General features: G+C 44.5%; 1 protein-coding gene across 3 annotated transcripts in view; it reads left to right on the forward strand.

Annotated features, from left to right (window-relative positions):
• Positions 1-23,284, forward strand: part of rbfox3a (RNA binding fox-1 homolog 3a) — a 482,822-nt gene that overhangs the window by 425,725 nt on the left and 33,813 nt on the right. For 2 of the 3 annotated variants that reach the window (XM_068582492.1, XM_068582490.1), the window contains exons 7-8: positions 6,198-6,344; positions 19,369-19,422. In XM_068582492.1, coding sequence (XP_068438593.1) covers positions 6,198-6,344; positions 19,369-19,422 — 201 coding nt within the window. The remainder of the gene's footprint in view (positions 1-6,197; positions 6,345-19,368; positions 19,423-23,284) is intronic. The other variant, XM_068582491.1, reaches the window with a different exon arrangement.

Consider the following 23,284-nt stretch of genomic DNA (forward strand, 5'->3'; position numbering starts at 1 on the left):
TCAGTCCCATGGTGTCAGTCCCCTGGTGTCAGTCCTATGGTGTCAGTCCCATCGCTGGAGGCCAGAGACCACCTTCCAAAACAGAGATGGGTTTTAAGATGGAGCCAAGTTTACTTTCTTGTCTCCCTTCAAGTGCCTGTGGGTTTCTGTGTGTGTGTGTGTGTGTGTGTGTGTGTGTGTGTGTGTGTGTGTGTGTGTGTGTGTGTGTGTGTGTGTGTGTGTGTGTGTTGCTCTAATCCCTGGTGAGAGAGGGCTCTGTAGCAGCCTAACCGTGTGTAATCTACCCGTCTGGCAGCGCTCCCATCTGATAGCTTCAATTATAGGCTTGGGAAAGGGGCACTGCTGAGCTCAGCAAGTCACACACGCACACACACACACACACACACACACACACACACACACACACACACAGATATGCACACATGTTCACTCAAGAACACAGTAACGACACATCTGGGAGATCTAAGTGGGTGTGTAATCAGGTGGAGGAGTCGGGGGCGTTTCGGGCAGCTTGTGTGTGACTCTGTGGGGCTGGCATGAGGGGGGCTCGGCTGGGTAGATTAGTTCTGTACAACTGCGCCACACACACACACACACACACACACACACACACACACACAGACACACAGACTGTACAGCTCAGTATTGTCTCCGTGGTGACAGTGGAGGAAGCTCGGGCTGCTTGTGTATGATAATGTTCATGTAATTATTTCTCCTTCCTGCCTGGCTGCGCACACACCATGGACGTGGAGGCATGGCGACCACAGAGGAAGAAAGAAGTGCAAAGACGGATTTGAGCTCTTTGAATGCGGCAGAAGAAGGCTTAGCGCCTTAAAGCCGTTCCATTCCGTACCATGCTAAGCTTAATGAAAGACTGCAGCCAGCTTCATGTGCTAACACACACGCTGAGCGGGAGATTCCAGTGGAACAGGGATCAACAAGGGAAACTCACTCCGTGGAGGGATTTGTGACGCATTGGCTACTCTGAACCGGATTATTTCACATACTGTGTAATGCTGTGTTCACACCAGACGCAAAGGGATGCCCCCCTCCCCCTCCCCCCCCCGCCCCACCCGCCCCAAGAGGAGGCGAGGCCTCCCCGCCATGCAGATACCAGCAGATTGCTCAGAGCGGCTTTGCTGCCAACAATGTTTCTTTCTGTCGTCAAACAGCCGCTTTACCTCTTGTGAAAGTCACAGAAATGTTTGAAAACCTTTGTTTCTGGGTCCATCACATCTTCCACGGGCGTTTCCCCGAGCTGCATTCACTGTATTGATTAAGTTACTCAACGGCTGAATTCAATTGGTTTACTTCAGTATGATGTCCAGATAAACCCATGTGACTGTGACTTGACTAAACGGATTAACGAGACGCTAAATTAAAACATCATGATGCGAAGGTGCAGTCTGAGTTCATGCTTTTTAATGCCTGATTTCTAATTTGGCTTCTATCAGGGCTACGCTACGCTAACACTGTAGCTGCTCCATAATAATAATAATAATCCACTTCATTTACATAGCGCTTTTCATAGTACTCAAAGTCACTTTACACAACATTTAAAATATCCTAGAAGCTATGCAATAAAACAAATATAATAATAAAACAAATAAAAACAGATAAAACCAATAAGAACAAAGTGCACACAGTCCCACATTAAAAGCAGTTCTGAAGAGGTGGGTTTGACTGTGGAGAGGTCAGTGCAGTCACAGATTGTCATATTTCAAACTGATGGCCATCAAAGGAAAAATAGTATTATTACACGAGCCAATGAGTTAAAGTAAATAGAAATATACTTCCAAAAACACTTCACTGCTATTCAGATGGCAGCTTTTATTTTAAAGTAGAATCAGAACAAAATAACAGCACTCTGGAGCAACAGCAAGTTAACAATAGTATATGAATTTGTTTTCTTTTTTTTATGAACAGGTACCAGAAGAAACATTAGTATATTATCAGAGAACAACATAAACAGTGTGTTCAGTAGTAAGGGTCCCTGTGAGGGACAAACCACTCCTTCTTTGGTCCATGTTCAGTAGTAAGGGTCCCTGTGAGGGACAAACCACTCCTTCTTTGGTCCATGTTCAGTAGTAAGGGTCCCTGTGAGGGACAAACCACTCCTTCTTTGGTCCATGTTCAGTAGTAAGGGTCCCTGTGAGGGACAAACCACTCCTTCTTTGGTCCATGTTCAGTCTGTTTCTTACCTTAAAGATGTTAAAGACCAGCAGTTGATTCACTTTATACAAAAGCAATAAGTGCTTTTCATGTTTTCAGTTCACTTTTTCTTCCTCGTTGGTAAAAGTCCAGTCTGTGTTGTCTTGAACAAGTGACCTGACGTCTGTTGAAGAGGTGGAGGTGTGAAGGACAGCTGACATGTATTATCAGTAAGAGAGGATCTGGATCTGTTGAACTTCATCACTGAGAATGTTTGTTCTCACATGGAGGTCAATCCAAAGAGAACTGACATCATGATCAGCAGCAGCTTTGCACATTCGCGAGTGATGTTCATTCTGGACTGTGAGCTGCAGCGAGGCTCCTGAGAGACTGAGCGCCTGTGTTTCTCTTTGTGAGGCGGAGCGGCTCGCGGCAGCACCGCTGCTCGCTAAGAAAAGAAACTCGCGCTCATACGTAAATCCCCTTCAAAGTAAAAGCAGTGCCATTGTTTTGCATTCATGGCGTGCATCTTATTTCTTTATTTTTCTTTTTTGATCAACCTCATTGGGCCCAGGTCTGAACTACGTTGTCTGGGAGAGATTTAAAGTAATAAGACCCTCCCAATACAAACAAAATGCAGTTAAGGCATGATCAAATCATTGTCGGGCGTTACAGGATTGCTGCGTTAACACGTTTTTATCGCGTATCTTTTCAAAGGATATCCTAGTATGAGGATAGGTTGGACCACACATGATAAATGCCCACCTCTCTGGCTCCTGGAGGAACGTGTTGTTGGAGATTGATGATTGTCCGTCTAAAAACGTTGAGTCAAAGTAAAAGAAGTAAATAGGCTGAAAACAGCTGTTCTGCAGAGTCTCATGGCACAGAAGTGGAGAGGTGGAGGAGCAGGAGGACTGACGGGATAATTAGACTTGTGTGCACGCCATCCATCTGACCTGCAAAACCCTGACTGTGTGTGTGTGTGTGTGTGTGTGTGTGTGTGTGTGTGTGTGTGTGTGTAGACTGGAGGGTGGGGGGGGCTGTATCATTACAGGGCCCGAGAACTGATACTCCTCTCTCTTTCTCACACACGCGGGCAGATTATCACTGTGTGTGTGTGTGTGTGTGTGTGTGTGTGTGTGTGTGTGTGTGTCTGTATATGTGTGTGTGTGTGATGTAATGCCATTATGCTCACTTGCCTATCTCTCCCTTTTTACTGTTCTCCCTTCAATCAGCACTTAGCCTGCATGCTTCTCTGAACCCTCCCGCCACCCACCCTCCTTACTGCTCCACATGCTCTCTCTCTCTCTCTCTCTCTCTCTCTCTCTCTCTCTCTCTCTCTCTCTCTCTCTCTCTCTCTTTCTCTCCCTCCCTCCCTCCCTCTCCCTCTCTCTGCTGCTACCTTCAGCACTTCTCTCTCATTGATCGGGCAGGTTTAGCTGACATCATCGTTCCGTCTTCAGCTCTCTTTTTCATTCTTTCTATCTCCATCCCTCCATCCCCGTGTTAGACTGATTCATTGTGGGCATCAACTCTTACTGCCGTCACTCTCTTTTTTGCTCCTCGCTGCAAACAACGCACAAGCAGTTTGAAACATTTTTGAAACAGCTGCGACTTGCAGAAAGGCTCAATAATATAATCACAGAGAGTAGCAGTAAAACATTTGTTTTTAAGTAAATGTGACACTAAACGTCACACAAACTAAAATAACTGAAAAGGAAAGGACGGGCAAACTTAAGTGGGAGGCCAAACATTCAAATTATGAAATGTGCCAACACAAGCTGCTAATACTGTAGCACAATACAACCAACAAAGATCAATAATACGAGGTTATAACTGAAAAGGATGTGTCACTTCTCAGTGAGAGAGAGAGAGAGAGAGAGAGAGAGAGAGAGAGAGAGAGAGAGAGAGAGAGAGAGAGAGAGAGAGAGAGAGAGATGGTGCCAGACTGGACTCACATGAAGGCTACCAGCACACACAGGAACACAGTAACACACATGAGCAGTGTGATGCAGAACAAGAGGTTTGTGTTTTGACCAGCAGGGGGCTTCAGGTGATGGTTCAGAATGAGGGCATCTCCTTTCCTGCCTCCTGGTTTATCAGCAGGCGGGACGATGATGCGAGGAAAAGACTCAAGTGAAGGAGAGGTGGATGCAATTAAAGGAACTGAGAGGAAGCGCTTGTTTTTTCTTAAATATGTTTCCTTTGTCTGAAGACTGCAACGTAAAAAAATGTCTGACTGTAACTGCTACTGTAACGTTTCCCCTCATAACAAGGCAATATTTATCAAACCTCATAAATGATGTTGTATTACTTGTTGTCACGTTTTGGGGGTTTAATCACCAACGAGACTTGTGACTTGTGCCAATGGCTGCAGCCGTTACCTGAACCTCTCTGAGTCTGATGCAGTTCTTCCCCACGTAGCACACTGTGCACGGTGGGATCGCTTCATTAGTGCACGGACATAGACTGGTAGCGTTATCTCAAACTGGACGCGGGTTTTGTGCACACAGGCATGGATACAAGTCAATAGAGACTAAAATTAAGCGAATAAAGTGATGGCGTCTATGCGACAGCAGAATAACTGAGCTGATGGAGAGGTGCTCAGTGGAGCAACAGCAGCCGCTGATGGAGCCTCCCCCTCCACAACGCAGCGATCGCTGCAGGGGGAGAAACGTTTAGGGTGTAATGAGCTCATAGTGCGCCGCATTCTGCATTCTGCTCGTATGCACGTGTGGAGCCACAGAAGGAAGCTCATTGAGTCGGCTGGCAGCGTCGTCTTCCTGCGTGGACGACCACGCCCTGACTCACAGCTCACCAACCACTCCAGTTCATTTAAGTTCAAACCAAAGTACTTCATCATCCATTCACCGTCCATCAGCCTCTCAACAGAGAGCATCAGCTTCCTGGCTTTGTCCTTCCTCCCTGCATGGGGACTTCCTCTAACAAGCTCACGTCAAATAGGACCCACCTGCTTAACATTTGGCAACCAATCAATGAGACAAATCCTAATATGACCGCGGCAATAATGAAATTAGAATTTTTGGTTATGCCTGATTATATATATATATATATATATATATATATATATATATATATATATATATATATATAGCGGCCCACCTTACCGCTCCTTGAGAGGAGGGTTCACCCTGAAGTTGTGTCCAGATGTCTGAGCTCCTCGCCTCCTCGCTGTGAAGGAAACTTGTATCTGCACCGTTGTGGAGCGATGCTCCTCTTTCCCACCACGGTACCACTCATGGTACTTACTCTCATGGTTCTCTCATGGTTCTCTCATGGTTCTCTCATGGTTCGCTCGTGGTACTCTCATGGTACTCTCAGGGTACTCTCATGGTTCTCTCATGGTACTCTCATAGTTTTCTCATGGTACTCTCATGGTTCTCTCATGGTACTCTCATGGTTCTCTCATGGTACTCTCATGGTTCTCTCATGGTTCTCTCATGGTACTCTCATGGTTCTCTCATGGTTCTCTCGTGGTTTTCTCATGGTTCTCTCATGGTTCTCTCATGGTACTCTCATGGTTCTCTCATGGTTCTCTCATGGTCCTCTAATGGTTCTCTCATGGTTCTCTCATGGTACTCTTGTGGTTCTCTCATGGTACTCTCATGGTTCTCTCATGGTTCTCTCGTGGTTCTCTCATGGTTCTCTCATGGTTCTCTCATGGTACTCGTGTGCTCTGCGTGTCCTGAGCCGCCTCCCTTCTCTTTCTTCCTCTGCGTTCTTCCTCTGTGAGGATGTTGTTTGATGTTGTTATACACATGTCGATGTCTGAGGAATAAAGTGACCCTGACCTGGCATCTGACGCCACGCAGGCAGAGCAGAGCTCTCTTTGATGTCCCCTCCACGCCCTCCACCTCTCTACTTTCTTAATATTTCAGTTCCTCTATTCTATAGGATTGTTTTCAAGGTGAGACCTCCAGCTGAACGACCTTGCCTCTCACCTGGGTCCTTCTTTTGTTGTTCTTTGGAAACTGTGTTTTTGACATGATGGAGCTAATCGTTGGCCCGCTGTGTGTCCCCTGCAGCAGGCGGAGGAGGTGGTACAGACGGAGGGCTCCCAGCAGCTCCACCTGCAGTCCAGCGACTCGTCGGAGAAGCAGCAGCCCAAGAGGCTACACGTCTCCAACATCCCCTTCCGCTTCCGAGACCCCGACCTCCGGCAAATGTTCGGGGTGAGATGACAACTGCACCACACACACACACACACACACACACACACACACACACACACACACACACACACACACACACACACACACACACACACACACAGCTTTATTCTACTGAGATACACTGCAGGGCACTGTGCAATGCTCCTGCAGGTACTTTTCATCAACACATAGCAAATGCAGTCAAAACAAGATGAATAAAGAAATTCAATGTTAGGATTGTAAATGTAAATCCTAACTGGAAGGTTGAGGATAAACATGAGCAGATGGCTCATCTGTTTACCTCTTGTTTCTGACATCGTGTGTGGAACTGTATGGCAGAAGGAGCTTCTAGTTTCAATGATAAAGATTATGGAAAGTCAAGAACAGATGAAATGCATGATGAAATATACATTTTTTTGTCAATTTTTAGTAAATATAGACATTCATTCACAGTGTACTTCAGGCAGGTGAACACGACAATATTTCAGAGATTTCAGCATAATGATGATGCGGTACGTTGTGCCTCGACATGCCTCAAAGCTTTTATTCTACTGGTAATATAACAGAAGAAGAAGAGGCTTTCCCCCCAAAACTTTATCGACAAATGCAAACAGTGAAAACACGTTTCACAAAGGGAGTAGTTCTGCCTGTAACTGCAACATAAACATGAGCAACCTCTTGGGTGGTCCAGCAGTTTGTATTGAAGTCGTCTCCATGAGTTTAGTTGATCCTCTCGAAGGCTTTTCCTCCTCTCTCTTCCCCCTGACGCCAACCTTCTGTTGATGCGTGTTTGAGTGTTTGTTGATGCGATGCAATTAGATAAAATAATAGAAGAAAGAAAGAAGGTTCATGACCTTGTTGGTTGTGAGGATGTCCACATGCAGCAGTAAGATCATTTTCACTCCGACCACAGACAAAAGATTGTTGAAACAAAAGCATTATGGGTATGAGATCACTGCAGACACAGGTGTGACTTTAAAGAAACGTCTACATACAAAGCGCTCTGCGTGCACTGGAGTATAGTTTGAGTGGAGTCGAGCAAACCGAGCTCCATCGCTGAACTACCTCGCAAGACATTGTCCATGCACTGTAAATAATTCACACCTTTAACTCTGTTTGCCCCCGAACCCAAATTAGTCTGAGCTTATTAATGTTTCATCTTCGCTGTCCGTCCTTAAGTGGTCCTTGGAGAGTGTGGGAGTGGTGGATAGCATGCTCCAGTTCTCTTCACCTGAGCGAAAGAAACATTTAGTGTAAAAGCAGAATGCAGGAAATGTACAATATGTTAACAGGACTGTCTTCCTGGATATTCCCCATAAAGCGTGAGCGCTTGTCTTTGCCTCTGGACAACATAAAACGTGGCCACTAGCGGACATTAAACAGCAATTCAAATTTGCCCAATTAAAAGCAATTCCTGAAGGCCTCGTTACATTTTTCCATTGTACCTGCAGAGATAGAGGCCCAGGGCGACGTGTTGTGTTCCTCTACTTCTTCTTCTGTGTCCCTGGTTGATCACTAGCATGCTCGGCCTCCAGTGCAACCTTCTGACAGCTGGAGCCCAGAGCATCCTCTGCTCACCAGGAGACGGGAATGCACCAGATTATTGCTTCTTTTTTTGTGACCTTGAAATAGTTTGCTACAAATTAGCTCGACACCTCACATCCACCCCTCTAGATGACTGTTGTGTGGTGGAGGATACGACGTGTGACAGTGGACACCGCCGCTCACTTCCCTTCCCCTGGCAGCCCCGGATGCTTCCAGCTAACCATCTCCACTTAACCAGACCCGAACCATAGAGGCAGCGCACTGGAATACTGTTCATGTGTGTGTGTGTGTGTGTGTGTGTGTGTGTGTGTGTGTGTGTGTGTGTGAGAGAGAGAGAGAGACGAGCTTGTTAAGAGACTGCCCCTCTAAAGTGTTTACTGATGATGAAGTTTATATGCACACAGTAACACCCAGGTACATTACTGAGTATAGATTTACTGACACAAATCCAGCGCTAACATTTCATATAATTGGAGGCTGGAGACAGCGCCACCCACCTCCCCACTCCTCCAGCGGAGTGGAACATCTGATCCCGCAGTCACCTTGTTCTACAGGCAGTGAGGGGTGGGGGTGGGGGTGGAGGGCCGCTCGCCTCCTCCAGCCTCAGAGCTCCTGATGTGGAGAAAAGAGGAGGGGATGGAAGGGCCCATCAGTGGAGACGCAATTAATGGGATTCCTCAGTGAGGTTAAAAGGGAGTTTATCCTCATTAGGTGTATACAGGGTGACAGCTCCAGTTATGGGTGTGAGGTGTGTGTGTGTGTGTGTGTGTGTGTGTGTGTGTGTGTGTGTGTGTGTGTTTCTTGAGGAGTGGGACTCTTCCAGTCACTTAGTGAGGTCTCCAAGGCCCTGAACGCCACCAGGGACGTCGTCAGGTAGATCTGGCCCCGTTAAGAGCTCCATCACAGAGACTGGAGATCCACATCACTGGGCCTCCAGAGAACTGGAGCCAGGACAAATAGTGAACATTTCCAGTGACGTTACATCGATGTGCTAATCTATGTAACGTGTTATTCTCATGTCAGAATAAGCCGTTTCATGAAACAGTAACTAGATCAGACCTGTACCATCACTTACGACAGTGATTGAAAGGTACGAGGTCAGATACACAGAAGGATATTAAATGACATATTGTTCACTATATCAAAGCAGATAAATCAGCTTGTGGCTTGATTAGCATCTGTAAAAAATGTGCATATCTTTAATAAGATCACGAAAGATTCATTTCAAAGTTTTCCCGTTGGACTTCGTCGCTCTGACATCATGGACTGAGGTGATGTGCACAATGCCAGAACACAGAGGGAAGATGGAAACTTGGGAGAAAAGTTTTGAATCTCTTGCTGACTTCACGAGCGACTTCTCAAACAGATGGTTTTCCTCTCTTCAGCAGAGCAATTGAGCCGTTTAGATCCACTGAGTTTGTGGTTTTCTGCTCGGGTGTTAAAGGCTGGCATACATCTCGTGCACACGGGCACATGCAACCTCCTCTCTTTCCTCCCTGTTAATGGTCCAGCTTCCAGGATTAATGGCTGTGAGCGGGACGGTGCCGTTGCAGTCCAGATTCCATCTCGGCTGCACCGTCCCCCATTCACCTGAAATGGGACTTGTGAGCAACCGGCTCCATCTCCCATTACGGTTCTGCTAGACTACCGCCACAATGCAAACAAAAGCAATAGCTAGGGCATTACAGCAAATGGAATTCTGTGTCATTTCGGCAAAAGCTGTAATAGAAAAGCAATACGGGCGTATTAAACAAAGCCATATAAATAAGTTCAATCAAAGGTGATGCAGCCACAAGCTGGAGGTGTATCTCTGTGAATTGCACAGTAAGACTCAGCGGTACTCCGTCAAACACCTCTGGAAGTCCAGCGCAGGACGCAGCAACAAAGTGTGCGACTGCAGCAACGGAGGCGAAAAGGGTACAGCATCTGAAAGGAATAAAACTGGGTTCATTACCCAAGCTTATTTGAGTTTAATTCATAATTAGAACAACACATTTGGAGGGAAATTACTAGGCCGGTGAAGAGGGTTTTAATGGTGGAATGATAATTGGCACTCACAGCACCACTCCAATGATTCAATTCTCTCATTCAAGATATGTAGGACTGCACCTCAAATAGTTCCCTGCACAGACTGCACACTTACCTCCACAGCCGGGCTGTTAGGATTCCTCCATCCCTCAACGAGAAGGGAAGCGCCGGTCCGGCCGCGCGTGTCGCCGTCCGTTTGTTTTGGACTCTCCCAAAGTCTTTTATATCTGATGCACGGGCCCAAAATGTCTTCCCCGTGCACCCGGCCGGCCTGCACTCACAGAAGGACCCTTTTCATTTAGCCCCACACGCAGAGTGAAACTTGACGAGCTGATGTGCAGGACCGCTGCCGTCCCTTGAGCCTCAGCTGTGTTTAATTAATAAGCAGGCACTTAGTGAGCCAGCCGCAAGTGGGTCCTTACTGTCACATTCCCAGAGGTAGGGGTCCTAAATGAGTCATTAGATACTCAGCACACATAGACGTACACTCAGTGTCACACACACACGCGCACACACACACGCACACAGTGCTGAGGTAGACCATATGCGTGTGTGTGCGTGCGTGTGTGTTTGCGGGCAGCACCGGGGGTTGGGTTTTGTGCTAATGGAGTTTTAATGACACCTACTCTTGCCTAATCACCTGTTCTGGAGGTTTCCAGCAGCACAGGTAGCCCAGTGTTCCCAGCAAGGGAATTCTTTTTAATGTCTCCTGTTCATGTCTTCACTCTCATTTGCCTCCCCAATTATTCCGTGAGGCTCCGCTCTAACCGGCTCCACTCGAACCGGCTCTGCCTCCGAGGAGGCGAGGTGTAATTATAATCTCAAATCTGCTAATTTACATCAACATATCAGCGTGGCGATGGCGCCGTTGTGCAGCGAGTGGGTCGTTAGAGAGCGTGAGCTTCGGCGTTGTTGCGTCCCCCAGCGGGGCCAGTGTGTTGTGTTGATTAAGGCAATTAGTGTTTGAAATAGAGAGGGACAGTGAGAGACGGCATCGCTCTGTTTACCATCGAGTCAAGGCACAGCAGGTGAGACCGGGCCGTTTGGCTGATGTCATCACTTTTGAGATTTTGTATTTTTGCTGCCATAACCACAGGAGTTCATCCTATATACAAACAACCATCAACATAAACAGTTTACTTGTACACGCGACCATTTGTTTCAGAGACTTTTGTCCTCTCTCGTGACCACGCGGTGTTTTACATTTGAGACAGGACAGCAGCCGTGTATGGTTTTATTGGGCTGTTAATTATGCTAAGTGACATTAACCTGGAATGGTGGCATTCATCTGCTTCATGCTGGCCGGCTGCACACGTATGTGATCGGAGCGCCGGCTGCCTCTGACACGAACCAGCGGCTGGAAAAAAGAACTGTTCTTCAACGCTTCTTTGTTTGCGTCCAGTACGAGCTGGCAGTCGTCTTCATCTCGACCTGTTGCACACTTTGGAGCGTTACTGTCTCTGTAGACGCCACAGAGCCTCTCAGTACTACTGTGAGGTATTTGTACTGTGTACTACGTCACTAAATATCTGAGAGAAACTAGCTGTTAATTATTATAATGTCATACTGGGCCAGTTATACCATTACCACACTGCTCACATGTCACAGCATCAGCAATAATGGCACATATAATAATAATAATAATAATAATAATAATAATAATAATAATAATAATAATAATAATAATAATAATAACACTGACAGGTTCAATAAGAACACATAGGAAGTACTTTTACAACAAGTATTTTTAAATAGATTTACTTTAAGCCCCCTTTGGTTTAAAATCTTAAATATGTCTTTATAACATTAAATATTTGTGACAAAATAAACACCAAAAGGCATGTAGTAATTAATGTAAATATAAATAATATATGAAGAAACTCAGCTAATCAGGACTTTGTGAGCATGGTTTGATCCCATTTGATCAACAGTGAGGCAACACACACACACACACACACACACACACACACACACACACACACACACACACACACACACACACACACACACACACACAGCTGATCATGTGTCTGTTTGTGTTTTCCCCTGAATCTCTTGGACAGTTACATTTGTACTATTATCATGATGAGGAGTTCTTTTTGTTTCTGCTTTCAACACTTAGAGCGTCATTTTGAAACACACACACACACACACACACACACACACACACACACACACACACATGCACACACACACACTGCGTGTCTAGCAGCTCTCCTAACAGAGTAAAGAGGACGCTGCTCTGTGAGGGCTCCACGCTGCGTCTCTCGCAGGCTGAGGCTGATTTACACGCCTCTGTCTTCCCTGGAAAACTGCTCTAATTTAGACGAATGGAGACGATGCCTTCACGGGCCAACCGCTGGAATAGAGACGGATGAAGGAGAAGAACGATGGGAGTTAAACCACTGTGATTGGTGGAAGAGTCGTATGCCATGCACATGATGCCAAACTATGTACACTATGGTGTGCATGCATACACTACTGTCTAGTACATACACTACTGTCTAGTACATAGACTACTGTCTAGTACATAGACTACTGTCTAGTACATACACTACTGTCTAGTACATAGACTACTGTCTAGTACATAGACTACTGTCTAGTACATAGACTACTGTCTAGTACATAGACTACTGTCTAGTAGACTACTGTCTAGTACATAGACTACTGTCTAGTACATACACTACTGTCTAGTACATACACTACTGTCTAGTACATAGACTACTGTCCAGTACATACACTACTGTCTAGTACATACACTACTGTCTAGTACATAGACTACTGTCTAGTAGACTACTGTCTAGTACATACACTACTGTCTAGTACATACACTACTGTCTAGTACATAGACTACTGTCTAGTAGACTACTGTCTAGTACATACACTACTGTCTAGTACATAGACTACTGTCTAGTAGACTACTGTCTAGTACATACACTACTGTCTAGTGCATACACTACTGTCTAGTACATAGACTACTGTCTAGTACATAGACTACTGTCTAGTACATACACTACTGTCTAGTACATAGACTACTGTCTAGTACATACACTACTGTCTAGTACATAGACTACTGTCTAGTACATACACTACTGTCTAGTACATAGACTACTGTCTAGTACATAGACTACTGTCTAGTACATACACTACTGTCTAGTACATAGACTACTGTCTAGTACATACACTACTGTCTAGTAGACTACTGTCTAGTACATACACTACTGTCTAGTAGACTACTGTCTAGTACATACACTACTGTCTACACTATGCACAGTACATACACTACTGTCTAGTACATACACTACTGTCTAGTACATACACTACTGTCTAGTACATAGACTACTGTCTAGTACATACACTACTGTCTAGTAGACTACTGTCTAGTACATACACTACTGTCTAGTAGACTACTGTCTAGTACATACACTACTGTCTAGTAGACTACTGTCTAGTACATAGACTACTGTCTAGTACATACACTACTGTCTAGTACATACACTACTGTCTAGTACATAGACTACTGTCTAGTACATACACTACTGTCTAGTACATACACTACTGTCTAGTACATAGACTACTGTCTAGTACATACACTACTGTCTAGTACATACACTACTGTCTAGTACATAGACTACTGTCTAGTACATACACTACTGTCTAGTACATACACTACTGTCTAGTACATACACTACTGTCTAGTACATAGACTACTGTCTAGTACATACACTACTGTCTAGTAGACTACTGTCTAGTACATACACTACTGTCTAGTAGACTACTGTCTAGTACATACACTACTGTCTAGTAGACTACTGTCTAGTACATAGACTACTGTCTAGTACATACACTACTGTCTACACTATGCACAGTACATACACTACTGCCTGCACAGAATACACTTGTTTACAACACAACAAACAAACAAACATGATCTTTTGTCCAGCTGACCTCTGTTTATTTATTTATGTGAAGTCAATATTATCATTTTGTACATATGCAACGAGCAGAAACGGACAAGTTAGGCCAACACAGGAAAACACATTAAAAATAACTTCTTGTAAGGCGATGCATTGTACTGACATATACTACGCCACGATATACTGTACACCAACTGTACATCCACTACTGCTACTGCACTGCTACGCTACAACGTGCACAACAACGTACACTTTAACATGTACTATAATGTACACTACAACGTACACTGCAACATATACTACAACATACGCTATAACGTACACTACAACAAATACTACAACGTACACTACAGCGTACACTACAACAAATACTACAACGAACACTACAACAAATACTACAACAAATACTACAACGTACACTACAACAAATACTACAACAAATACTACAACGTACACTACAACAAATACTACAACGTACACTACAGCGTACACTACAACAAATACTACAACGAACACTACAACAAATACTACAACAAATACTACAACGTACACTACAACAAATACTACAACGTACACAACAACGAACACTACAGAGTACAGCGTACACTACAACAAATACTACAACGTACACTACAACAAATACTACAACGTACACTACAATGGACACTACAACAAATACTACAACGTACACTACAACAAATACTACAACGTACACTACAGTGTACACTACAACAAATACTACAACGTACACTCCAACAAATACTACAATGGACACTACAACGTACACTACATACTACTACACCACTGCTACGCTACAATATACACAAAATACACTGTTGATACACCACTGCTATGCTACAACGCAGACTACAACATATACTACTTCTATACTACTGCTTCTACACTGAGTACACTACAATGTACACTCAGACGTACACTGCGTGCACACTGTAGCACCAGTATGCTACGTGGTGCACTACACTGCACAATTGACGGAGTGCAGTTACAGCAGTTTCCCGCGGTGTCGCTACAGCGATCAGCTGGGAGCTCCGCCCACACTGAGGGGAGACCATCTGCCGCCTCGCAGAGAGAAGGACCTGCTCCAAGCGGCGAGACCAGCAGAGGCCGGCCTACCACGCAGCCCAAACCAGACTTCATAAAGCAATGGACTCAAAATACTCAAAGTGTGACTTTGCCCTGTTTTGAGTGGACAGAGACGTCGGTGAGGCCACACCATGAAGACAACGAGCAGTGAACAACCCGCAGCACGACATCACCTCCTGGGCCCTCCTTCATCCACTCATTGATCAAGACTATTGAATTTGTGCTAACCAGAGCTGTATCCACGTGTGTGTGTGTGTGTGTGTGTGTGTGTGTGTGTGTGTGTGTGTGTGTGTGTGTGTGTGTGTGTGTGTGTGTGTGTGTGTGTGTGTGTGTGTGTGTGTGTGTGTGTTGGCCTGCCTTACTGCTGGCATGGCTGACAGGGTAATTAGTTCTAATGAAATAACGCAGCCATTGTGGACAACAATTAAGGGCAGCTTTCATCCCTCTCATTAGGCTGAGTGGAGGAGCACTTTCATTTGCCCCGATTCTTAATGATCTGACCGAGGGACACGCCCACTGATGGAATGAATCCTCACACACATGGATGCTCCGACACACAGAGGTTCATGGCCACGCCGGAGACATTTTTATTCATGGTCCTTTCTTAAAATCAGTTAAATGTTTATACAAACCTAAAAAAAAGAGGAGGAGTCAGGATAGTATTACTTCCTTTTTTTTTTCTTCCCCAATTTCTTTTGGATGTCTAAACAAAACTGAAAAAATCCGGAAATCAACATACAAATATGGTAAAAAATTAAGATGTTCTTAAAATGTTGTCCCAGCAGAAACACATACGACCCTGACAAAGATTTGTATTTTTTGTATTTTTCATAAATAGATTTAAATGAAATAAATATAACATAGGAAGGAGAAATGTATGATTACAGAGTGCTTCCTGAGCAAATCAAGCTCAATCTTCTCCAATACATTCATACACAAAATATGTATGAAGAGGAAACCTCATTGACAAACTCATCCAAGGTTCCTTGCAACACATTGGTTAACATATTGTAGTGAGGGATATAAAGCCATCATGATTATCTGTTTACTTATGTTCATGGAACGTAATATCTCCCCACTTCAATCATATTAACACAATTCAGCTTTTATGGACGAACACATTCTAGTCTTTTATACTCTGAGAAAGATTGTGGTCTTTCACCAAAGAGGTTTGGATTGAGACAAGAGAAATTACAGTTGGGAAAATGATAAATAATATATTAATGGAATTTCTCAGAGACAAAGTTGGTGTATTATGTCCACCTCACAACAATAAATGAAGTCTGAGCCTTCAGACCTGGAGCCTACATCCATACATGTTCCAATCACATTTTCTATTGAGTAGAGTTTTAAGTTGACTTTACTTTCATTTCAAAGCAATTGATTCTCATAATATTTAGTCCACCTTTGTATATTATTGAGGGTTGTATTATGTATTTCAGTAGTATTATTGCTAATGCATGCACAACTAGTTGAAATGGAGGAAATGTTACCCGGTGTCTCCACCGTTGGTGAGGTCATCACGGGAGCACAAATGGAGATAATCAAGTAATTCACTTCAGTCCAGTTCTACAGTAAATGTTCGTAGTTATGTCAATTCATCACGTTAATGTTAGGAAGGCTCCACAGGCAGCGTGGAGCACCAGGCTGTACTGACCCTGCAGTGCTGCTGGACGCGACCAGATACCGTTCTCTCTGTTGAGGACCTCAACCTGCTCATAGCAGAAGACGTATGAGAATGAAACACACACCATTGTTACAGAAAATGACAATCAGGGCAGTAAAGAGTCAGCTGTGACATCACTGCTGTAATCCTACTCATCCTCCCTCATCCACAAGTACAAAAGATCAATTATCTCAGTGACTTCTGATGTGTTTTACACCCCAACTCTGATCTCTATTCTTCATTCACCATTCTGCTGTGACACACACACACACACACACACACACACACACACTCACACACTCACAGTTACCGCACACACTCGTAAAGACAGCCCTCTGCTGGGGCCGTGACAGACTCGCAGCTGCATCAGGTATCGTGACATTAGAGCCATTTGGCATCACATAGCAAATCAGTACATTTGTATCTTTCCATTTACTTCTTACACTTTGTTTTACAAACGTAGCAGCTAGTCTGGTGTTTCCTTCCAGGACTGGTCCCAGTGAGGCGGACAGCTTGAAGTTCGTACCAAAGCCTCAGTATCGGGACTGAGAAGGTGTGAGAGCTGCGTCTCATCAGGCAACCGGCCTCTTTGCTTTGTTCAGTGAAACATCATGGTTGGGTTTAGAATAATTGTGTTTCTTGTTTTAGAAGTTAGACTCCGATTAAAAACACATCTGTGATACGACAGAAACAAACATAATTCTGGAGAAAACGCGCGTCTCTCAAAATATAATTGTGGATGCAGTTTTGTTGTATTGTTGTAACTGTTTAATCAGCTGAAAAGCATAAATGGATGGTGTGTAGTTGTGCAGCGTAGACGTGTGCGGTACCGTGTGTAGGAGCAACATGTGTGCTTTGCTGTGGACGTCTTCAGGGCTCCAGCTGTGACCTTGCCTCAGCTCTGCTGCCTGCTCCATGTTTATTTATTTATTGAAATAAACTACTTTATTCAAGGTCTAGTTATGGGGAGCACAAGGCTGAGCATTATCATACAGCCGGCAAGGTTAGCGCTGCTCGACACAGCCGTGAGTTCACCCCGGCTGCTCGAGCCCAGCTCCCGATATGGGCTTATTTATTTATCATATTTATTCATAGTTGCTAAATATACACAGATATTAATTATTTTGGAAATCGAATACACTCCAATAGATGTCATCATTTTCTTAGTGCTGTTCATGCAAAGCAGGAACATCACTGAGCTCCTTTTAGAAACAGAAAGGAGAACAAACAAAACATCGAAGTCATTGAGTTTCATTCAAAATTTAAAAAAAACAATTTGTCCATGTTTCTCTTCAAAGTAAGTCATAGTAATAATGCAGCTATTACAAAGACCACTAACGAAAACTTAAAGCAATTCAAATATGATATCAGTTCCTCAGTCTAACTAAAAGACTCTGAAACAGAAAGGAATGAAAATGAGAATAAAAAGCGATATGAAGATATTGTATTTTAAACACCTAAAAGAAGGATTTTCTTTCATGTGGCTACATCACTCTCCTCATACAAGCCACTTCAACACACCCACATCCGTTGTTATCGTCTACAACGCAGCACATACGGCCTCAAGAGTCTTTTGCATGCGTTTCACATTTAATTCAGATGTATTGATGTACCTGTCAGCTTATCAACCATCATGGTGCTCCCATGTGTAAATGAAGGAGTCCTGACATTGGATTTATTTAGAGAAGAGGTTAGCACTTCTGCTCCATTCATCCGCTCATCCCGTCAGAGAGGCTGAGGGCGAACGACACAAAGGTTTTCTAAAAGCTTAAATCAGAGAAAACATTCCAACAATTCACCAGCGTTCCTCCTGAGCGATCGGAGGCCCGTAAAGCAGCCGATGCTCCGCTCAGTGTGACCTGCTGGTTGTTTCCATCCCTGCTGTCCTCGTGATGCTCTGGTGAGGCAGGAGAGGCGCAGCAGCAGCTGCTGGACTGTTTGCCATGTTTAAAAGCTGTAAGTCTCTTCCTATTTGAACTCTCATCCACCATCAGCACCAATGTGCTGGGAGGCGTGGCCACGAGCACCAAGTCACACACTCTGCAGTAATTAGCCAATTAAAATGAGGCATGGAGCCAATCAAGACCATTAATAGAATAGAAGCTCTAGGCACCAAATGCATGGTTGGACTGGTGAGGGAGGGCTGTGGCAGGTCATTACCTCGGGGGTCTGCACCACCAGCAGATAATCAAACGTATGGCTCAGCTTAAGGTCCTTCCTGTACACCCCCATCGGCCCATAAATATGGACCATTTCCTGTTTTGACTGAGTGGGCCTTTCCCTCCACTCAAAACACTTGTGTGCTGCTCTTTTTTTAGTTTTTACTTCTTTTTTAAGGAGCGGGGAGAGGGAAAGCAAGATGATGGCCATCATTAAGATCAGCAGTGTGTACTGAGGCGTTGGGCTGCTATAGCGTCCGCATCCACCAGTCTAATGTTCATTAACACACACACACACACACACACACACACACACACACACACACACACACACACACACACACACACACACACACACACACACACACACACACACACACTTTATTACCAGCACAGAGCAAACACAGCCTTAAACAGCATTAGGAGTAAATGGATATTTTATTATTCTCATTGTCGGGTGAAGAGGAGTTTGTTAATTCGGAGCATTGACTGCTTGACCTTTTTAATGTTGTTTTATTCCAGAGTAAGAGAGAACAGCCCAGGTCGCCATGTTCTAATTATTTCCTCCCCCTCTCCTTCTTCTCCCCTCGTCCCCTGCCCTCCTTCTCCCTCCCTGTCGTCCACAGCAATTTGGCAAGATTTTAGACGTGGAGATTATTTTTAACGAGCGAGGCTCCAAGGTAAGTGCGCTGCAACCACGCATCCACACACACACACACACACACACACACACGCACACACACACACACACACACACACACACACACACACACACAGGATCTTCCAGCCGGCTATGTTTGTCCTCTGCCCCCCTCTCCTCCTGCAGGCCTCTCTCTCTCCTTCTGTCTAATAGTAATTACCAACCTGAATCAGTGACACTTGCCTGCAGGCAGCTTTCACGCCTCTCCGGCCTCCAAGCATCGGGACATACAGTGAATCGCTCACACTTCTCTAGACGCTGCAGTGGGATCCACGCAGTCTGCAACACATGCTGCCTCACCTGTTTAGCTTCTCCACCTGTGCCAAGAAGTAGGAATAGAACGGACACAGATATTCTCCTCTCAGGACGGCCTCTCTCTGAATCCATATGTGTGCTGCTCATGTGTATGAGCGCTACAGCGTTACAGCGCTACAATGTTACAGTGTTACAGTGCTACAGCGTTACAGTGTTACAGCATTACAGTGTTACAGCGTTACAGCATTACAGTGTTACAGCGTTACAGTGTTACAGCGTTACAGTGTTACAGTGTTACAGCGTTACAGCGCTACAGCATTACAGAGTTACAGCGTTACAGTGCTACAGCGTTACAGTGTTCCAGCATTACAGAGTTACAGCGTTACAGTGCTACAGCGTTACAGCATTACAGTGCTACAGCGTTACAGCATTACAGTGCTACAGTGTTACAACGTTACAGCATTACAGTGCTGCAGTGTTACAGCATTACAGTGCTACAGCGTTACAGTGTTACAGCGTTACAGCATTACAGTGCTACAGCGTTACAGCATTACAGTGCTACAGCGTTACAACGTTACAGCATTACAGTGCTGCAGTGTTACAGCATTACAGTGCTACAGCGTTACAGTGTTACAGCGTTACAGCATTACAGTGCTGCAGTGTTACAGCATTACAGTGTTACAGCGTTACAGCATTACAGTGCTACGGCGTTACAGTGTTACAGTGCTACAGCGTTACAGCGTTACAGTGTTACAGTGTTACAGCGTTACAGTGTTGCAGCGTTACAGCATTACAGTTTTACAGCGCTACAGCGTTACAGTTTTACAGCATTACAGTGCTACAGCATTACAACGTTACAGCATTACAGTGCTACAGTGTTACAGCATTACAGTGCTACAGTGTTACAGCATTACAGTGTTACAGCGCTACAGCGTTACAGCGTTACAGTGTTACAGCGTTACAGTGTTACAGCGTTACAGTGTTACAGCGTTACAGTGTTACAGTGTTACAGCGTTACAGCATTACAGTGCTACAGTGTTACAGCGTTACAGAATTACAGTGCTACAGCGTTACAGCATTACAGTGCTACAGCGTTACAGCGTTACAGTGTTACAGCGTTACAGTGTTACAGCGTTACAGTGCTACAGTGTTACAGCATTACAGTGCTACAGTGTTACAGCATTACAGTGTTACAGCGCTACAGCGTTACAGCGTTACAGTGTTACAGCAGTGACTCGCCCTGCAGCCATGTCATGAGGCTGTAGGATCATGTAGGATCTGATCCCAGTGGCCTCCTGATGTGCTCATTAACTGAAACACACAAACTGCAGCTTACGCACAGGTTAAGAAATATTGAAACATGATGCAAACATTGTTTGATGATGAAACTATATGTCAAAAGAATACAGGACCACCGGTGTCAGTGGTCCTGTTGTCCTCATGTGTGGTTTCTATTTATTTACTTAACCAATAGTTTGTTGCACACACACTTGTTTTCATTATTTGATGTGTTTTAGTTTTATTTGTAATAGTCATTATTTGTAGCTTCTTTGTGATGCTCTAAACAACAACAAAACAAGACAAAATACAAGTCATAGTAGCAACGATGGACTGAATTATGATCTGTTATGATACTTCCCTGTTACCCCAAACTGTGCAAATAGGGTTTATTGTAAACGTATGTTATTGTTCCATACGCGTGGAGAAATGCTTGTCTGGAGTAGCTGGAGCTGCAGACATCTCTGAGGGAAACCTTGACTTATTGTTTCCTTTTGACGTGTCTCTACATCCTGCTGTTATCCATGTATTGACACATAGCATATTTATGCTAAACAAAAGTTGCAATACATTACTTGCATGCAGTAATGACTGGTTATTTGTATATATTTATATTAATACATTCTTCGTAGGATCCTGGTGATTCATAATGCTCATTATAGTGAAACAGAGAAGGACACTAATCACTACAACATGATAAAGAAAAGAGAGCAGACTCTCTGCATCAGAGCACTGAACATCTATTCGTGGGAACAAAATGTCAGAAGGATTAATTTTTCTCCCACGTCGCACTTTTAAATATATGTTTTATCTGCTCCCCTCTCAAGGGCAGCCTGTGTGTTATTTATGCTCAGAGGGAGGCAGTGAATCCTGTATATGCGTAAGAGATCACGTTCACACGTACTATCTGCCGAAGCAATTACAGGCCGGCGGCCGGACCGGGACCGTGAGCTGAGGGGAGCCTGGCTGCGGGTCAACAGGTGTGTCTGCCAGGCATATTAACCGGAGTTCATCCTCCTGCCGCCGCGCCATAACTCAGCCGTGACAGAGCAGGCCAGGAGCAGGAGAGCCGGGGAGCAGGGGAGCACGGGTCACACTTGTAGGCGGCACTGCGAGGGGAGTAAGGGCGAGACTAGGTGGGGACATTTAGACCAGGTTAGATACATGGAATTGATAAAGTGTTAGACCAGAACACTGGTCACTGGCTCCTCAAAGGGCTCCAGGGGTCTGATGGGAGTCATTTCTAAGACCAACAGCTGGGTGAAGATGGAACATGTCATTCCCCCAAGGCCGAGTGTTGAATCTCCAGACTTTTCTTGTGGAGAGAAAACAGAACATTTTTCATTTCAAGAAAGTCCTTCCATTTACCTTCCTCAGTCTGGGAGCTCAGACTGGAGCTGAGGAACATGGCAGATATGAAGGGCTGGGGGGAAGTAGACTCAAGAGATATCCATCAGCCTCCACACAAACAAATCCCCTTCAGCTGAAGTCTTCTTCGGGCTCACGCGCCGCTTCACCGACAACTTTAGCTTCCTTGTGAAATGCTGTTTAGTTCAATGAAGGATTCAATGCAAAACTACTACAGTTTATATAATATGTATGCTGCAGAAATGAGGAGAAAAACACGTCGTCTCAAAATCAATGGGTTTTTTTCATTTGATGTCTGAAATAAGCTCAAGATGAAGAGATGTAATACGCTGTATTACTCGTTTTTGCATGTCTTTAAAAAGATGCTAACAAGTAAAAGAGACTCCTCTCTCGACGTCTGCACATCCTTTGTCTTAGTGCTGCAGACGTGAAGTTGTGTGCTGGAGTTCGTTAGCTTTTCACTTCTAATGATGCAGTTCACACCTTAAAAATAATAAAAGTGCTGCTCATTTGTGAAGATTCTCTTCCTGAACAAAACCTCAGTACAGAGTAGTTTCTTCACCACAGAGTTTATTTTATGCAATAATCCAAAATCCAACAGATAATCCCATTGTCTTTGTGGAGGGAAGCAGCGGGCTGCTCACTTCCTGTTGGCCTGCAGTAACACGTCATCCCTGCAGCGCTCTGTACATGATGCATATGTCAGGCGGTTGTACAAGGAAGAGAACAGAATAATTCCTTTCTGTGTCCGGAGGACTAAGTGTGATTAAACAGGTGCCCGCGGCTGGAATACGTCTCTTTGCAAGTTCCTGATGAAGTTCAACAACACTGATGGGGTAGAATGGAACATTTAACACACAGGCGGTAATCAATGAGGGAAGAGATGATCCTTCAGCTCTCACTCTCCCTGCTCTGAGCTCATTGACATAGATGGATGAGTC

Source organism: Clinocottus analis, unplaced genomic scaffold, assembly GCF_023055335.1.
Source record: "Clinocottus analis isolate CAN_PGR_092001 unplaced genomic scaffold, fCliAna1.0.p SCAF_19, whole genome shotgun sequence".
NCBI lineage: Eukaryota > Metazoa > Chordata > Actinopteri > Perciformes > Cottidae > Clinocottus > Clinocottus analis.